Source organism: Entelurus aequoreus, linkage group LG12 (genome assembly GCF_033978785.1).
Source record: "Entelurus aequoreus isolate RoL-2023_Sb linkage group LG12, RoL_Eaeq_v1.1, whole genome shotgun sequence".
Lineage (NCBI taxonomy): Eukaryota > Metazoa > Chordata > Actinopteri > Syngnathiformes > Syngnathidae > Entelurus > Entelurus aequoreus.
Window position 1 is genome coordinate 2,856,945 of NC_084742.1, and position 5,000 is coordinate 2,861,944.

General features: G+C 42.9%; 1 protein-coding gene across 9 annotated transcripts in view; it reads left to right on the plus strand.

The window, feature by feature from the left end:
• The window catches only part of dock4b (dedicator of cytokinesis 4b), a 313,423-nt gene that overhangs the window by 238,085 nt on the left and 70,338 nt on the right, over positions 1 to 5,000 (plus strand). For 7 of the 9 annotated variants that reach the window (XM_062064466.1, XM_062064465.1, XM_062064473.1 and 4 more), the window contains 7 exons: positions 85 to 111; positions 298 to 393; positions 466 to 526; positions 604 to 697; positions 4,456 to 4,604; positions 4,699 to 4,785; positions 4,894 to 4,998. In XM_062064466.1, coding sequence (XP_061920450.1) covers positions 85 to 111; positions 298 to 393; positions 466 to 526; positions 604 to 697; positions 4,456 to 4,604; positions 4,699 to 4,785; positions 4,894 to 4,998 — 619 coding nt within the window. The remainder of the gene's footprint in view (positions 1 to 84; positions 112 to 297; positions 394 to 465; positions 527 to 603; positions 698 to 4,455; positions 4,605 to 4,698; positions 4,786 to 4,893; positions 4,999 to 5,000) is intronic. The other 2 variants (XM_062064468.1, XM_062064472.1) reach the window with 1 other exon arrangement.

A 5,000-nucleotide genomic window follows, 5' to 3' on the forward strand; every position in this document is an offset into this window, starting at 1 on the left:
GAGAACAACTCCATTGTGTGAGCGTGTGTGTGCTGATATTAATCGTATTAATTTATCCCGCCTACGCTTCCCTGCCTGGAGTAGCATTCCCCTGTTTGGTCCGTACCCTAGGTAAGATGCTCTTTGTTCTCTCTGTGTGTCGTCTTTGTGACTCCCAATTTTGGACGCATTTGTCAAAACTAAACTAAAAAAAAAAAATGATGGCGCCGAGACTAGGGACCGCATGGATCACCGCTACCCCCTCCTTTGTGTCGCCGTGTTTCACCTCGACCCGTCTTGTCCCCCACCCCCCCGCAGCCTGCTGAAGAAGATCGAGCGCGAGACCTGGAGGGAGAGCGGCATCTCCCTCATCGCCACCGTCACGCGACTAATGGAGAGGCTGCTGGACTACAGGTGATAGAAACACCGCCGTGGTTTTTAAAAAAATTTTTTTATCCCTGCTGGACGCCGTGCTTTTTGTCACAGGGACTGCATGAAACTGGGGGAAGTGGACGGCAAGAAGATAGGATGCACCGTCAGTTTACTGGTGAGTCGTGTTCGGAGCGCACGCCCTCAGATCCAAGATGGCTCACGGAGGGGGGCCGGGTTTTCGTTTCTGCGCAGAACTTCTACAAAACGGAGCTGAACAAGGAGGAGATGTACATCCGATACATCCACAAGCTGTACGACCTCCATCTCAAGGCGCAGAACTACACAGGTAACCACGTTTGTCAGACTCTCCATGCCGGGCCTGGGCAATTATTTTGACTCGGGGGGGGGCAAATTTAGAGAAAAAAACGGGTCTGGGGGCCGGAACACTAATACAAAACCTCACAATAATGTCTGATTGAATGCTAAAACCCGATATTATCGGCCGATAAATGCTTTAAAATGTAACATCGGAAATTATCGGCATCGGTTTTAAAATGATCAGTATCGGTTTCAAAGAGTAAAATGTATGACTTTTTAAAACGCCGCTGTGTACACGGACGTAGGGAGAAGTACAGAGCGCCAATAAACCTTAAAGGCGCTTCCTTTGCGTGCCAGCCCAGTCACATAATATCTGCGGCTTTTCACACACACAAGTGAATGCAACGCATAATTGGTCAACAGCCATACAGGTCACACTGAGGGTGGCCGTATAAATAACTTTAACAATGTTACAAATATGCGCCACACTGTGAACCCACACCAAAACAAGAATGCCAAACACATTTCGGGAGAACATCCGCACCGTAACACAACATAAACACAACAGAACAAATACCCAGAACCCCTTGCAGCACTAACTCTTCCGGGACGCTACTATAGAGGCTTTGCAGCTGACGTCATCAGCCACGCCCATTAGCCCACCAGTTCAGTGCCGGTCAACGACTCACACACGCTTTCTTGTTAGATCTGCTGCTATTTGATCTTGGAAATGCCGGAAACCTGCTGTGCTGTTGGATGTAGCAATAGACGAGGCGATAAACCAAATCTTAGCTTCTATAGATTCCCGGCAAACATCAAACAACGCGATAAATGGATCGCAGCGATTTGTCGTGAACGATGGAAACCTACGATTTACACAAGGATATGCAATGAACACTTCATATCGGGTATGTAAACAAACTACACTACCGTTCAAAAGTTTGGGGTCACATTGAAATGTCCTTATTTTTCAATGAAGATAACTTTAAACTAGTCTTAACTTTAAAGAAGTACACTCTATACATTGCTAATGTGCTAAATGACTATTCTAGCTGCAAATGTCTGCTTTTTGGTGCAATATCTACATAGGTGTATTTCCAGCAACTATCACTCCAGTGTTCTAATGGTACAATGTGTTTGCTCATTGGCTCAGAAGGCTAATTGATGATTAGAAAACCCTTGTGCAATCATGTTCACACATCTGAAAACAGTTTAGCTCGTTACAGAGGCTACAAAACTGACCTTCCTTTGAGCAGATTGAGTTTCTGGAGCATCACATTTGTGGGGTCAATTAAACGCTCAAAATGGCCAGAAAAAGAGAACTTTCATCTGAAACGCGACAGTCTATTCTTGTTCTTAGAAATGAAGGCTATTCCACAAAATTGTGTGGGTGACCCCAAAGTTTTGAACGGTACTGTATATACAGTAGGCTCTTCTGTGTGTGCTTTTTCCTTACCTTGGTCATGAGAAGAAATCGATTCTTGTTTGGAATCTGCCATATCAGCCCATCATGCACAAAACCTGCTGTAAAATACTTATAGGCATCCAGACTCTTGTATGCCTTAAGGTCCTTTCCAGTGTACGGAGATGGTGAATGGACGAGGTCATTATAAATGTCTGGATATGAGAGATCAGGCAGGTCGGCTGTTGCAAAATGCTCAGGTGATTTTAGCACGCTTCTCGGTAAAAGGTACGGCTCCGTTGTGCCAACAAGGTTCAACTTCTCTCGGTAACGTTTCTTGGACTCTTCATCCAAATTACACAACTTCATTGGATAGCAAATCAGCCATAATTCGGATGAAATCGGTGAAAATGTAGCGCAGGAATCAAACTGAATCTGTACGAACACGTAGGAATGAGCTGACCGCTTGACCGGCAAGATGGAGGCATAACTACAAAGCCTCTATATACACACCCCCCCCCCCAACCCCGCCCACCTCAACCTCCTCATGCTCTCTCAGGGAGAGCAGGTCCCAAATTCCAAGCTGCTGTTTTGAGGCATGTTCAAAAAAAGTAATGTACTTTGTGACTTCAATAATAAATATGGCAGTGCCATGTTGGCATTTTTTTTCCATAACTTGAGTTGATTTATTTTGGAAAACCTTGTTACATTGTTTAATGCATCCAGCGGGGCATCACAACAAAGTTAGGCATAATAATGTGTTCATTCCACGACTGTATATATCGGTATCGGTTGATATCGGAATCGGTAATTATCGGCAAAAAAGCCATTATCGGACAGCTCTACTAAAAACATGATGACAGGCCGCTTTAAAAAACGGAATTATATTTTTTTTTACTGAAAAATGTACATAAAAATAAAGAATGTGGGATTTACAATATTAACTATGAAGGATAAAACACTGAATATTGACAACATATGAACGTCACACCGCCTCTCGATCGACGTATTTTACAATCCAGCAAAACGAAACAAAAATGCAACACGAAGGGTAAAAAAAACAAAACAACTACAACGTGATATACCTTATATATCACTAAGCTTTAGAACTTTGTTGTAAAAATCTCCTTCCGCGTCTGTCCCTGACACCCACATTTCAGGCTGGCCACTCTGGAAACTGTCAGGTTCAAACACTGATGACATCTATCCATCAGTCTACCCCAGGGCAGCTGTGGCTATGAAAGTAGCTTACCACCACCAGGTGTGAATGAAGTTAAGTTAAGTTCAAGTTAAGTTAAAGTACCAATGATTGTCACACACACACTAGGTGTGGTGAAATTTGTCCTCTGCATTTGACCCATCCCCTTGATCACCCCCTGGGAGGTGAGGGGAGCAGTGGGCAGCAGCGGTGCCGTGCCCGGGAATTATTTTGGTGATTTAACCCCAGAATAGTTTCAAATAAGAATCACGATTCATTCGGGGGGAAAAAAAAAAATGAGACACCCCTGAGCGAGAGCATAAAACCCCAGTTTCCGACTTACAGTTACTAGAGATGTCCGATAATATCGGCCTGCCGATATAAACGGCCGATATATGCGTTAATATGTAATATCGGAAATTTTCGGTATCGTTTTTTTTATTATCGGTATCGTTTTTTTTTTGTTTTGTTTTTTTTTTTTAAATTAAATCAACATAAAAAACACAAGATACACTTACAATTAGTGCACCAACCCAAAAAACCTCCCTCCCCTCATTCACACAAAAGGGTTGTTTCTTCCTGTTATTAATATTCTGCTTCCTACATTATATATCAATATATATCAATACAGTCTGCAAGGGATACAGTCCGTAAGCACACATGATTGTACGTGTTGCTGGTCCACTAATAGTACTAACCTTTAACACTTCATTTTACTAATTTTCATTCATTACTAGTTTCTATGTAACTGTTTTTATATTGTTGTACTTTATTTTTTATTCAAGAAAATGTTTTTAATTTATTTATCTTATTTTACTAATTTTTTTAAAAAGTACCTTATCTTCACCATACCTGGTTGTCCAAATTAGGCATAATAATGTGTTAATTCCACGACTGTATATATCGGTTGATATCAGTATCTGTAATTAAAGAGTTGGACAATATCGGATATCGTCAAAAAGCCATTATCGGACATCCCTAACAGTTACCATTCAAAAAGCTCTCCAGATATTGAAATAACACCCACGTGGTCACCTTTACAAGCCGCAAACTTCAAAGGACGACTGCATTACCGTACTTACTACACGAGTGATATTGGGGCCACCCAGCAAATCTTGTTTGGGGCCACAAAAAGGCTGGGGCATGAACGCACACCGCCAACGTGACTTTTGTACGTGCATCACAGAGGCGTCTTACACCCTGCTGCTGTACGACGAGCTCCTGGAGTGGTCTGACAGGCCGCTGCGGGAGTTCCTCAACTACCCCATGCAGAGCGAGTGGCAGCGCAAAGAGTTCCTGCACCTCACTATTGTGCAGAACTTCGACAGAGGCAAGGTGAGACAAAAGCGCCATCATCTACTTGTGCTTTCAGGGGTTGAAGCCAGCTAAGTAGCGACACAGTCAGCCTCATATTTGTGTCTTGTCACAGTGTTGGGAGAACGGCATCATCCTGTGCAGAGAGCTGGCGGACCAGTACGAGTCCTACTATGATTACAGGAACCTCAGCAAGATGAGGGTGAGCTATATTGGACTGCATTTTATCTTAGTATTTGTACTTATTTTTAGTTGTATTATTTATTTTTCTGATAGTCTTTGCTAATCATGTTTGCATTTGTCTTACTAGATGATGGAGGCCTCCCTCTATGACAAGATCATGGACCAGCAAAGGCTGGAGCCGGAATTCTTCAGGGTTGGATTCTATGGAAAGAAGTTCCCCTTTTTCCTAAGAGT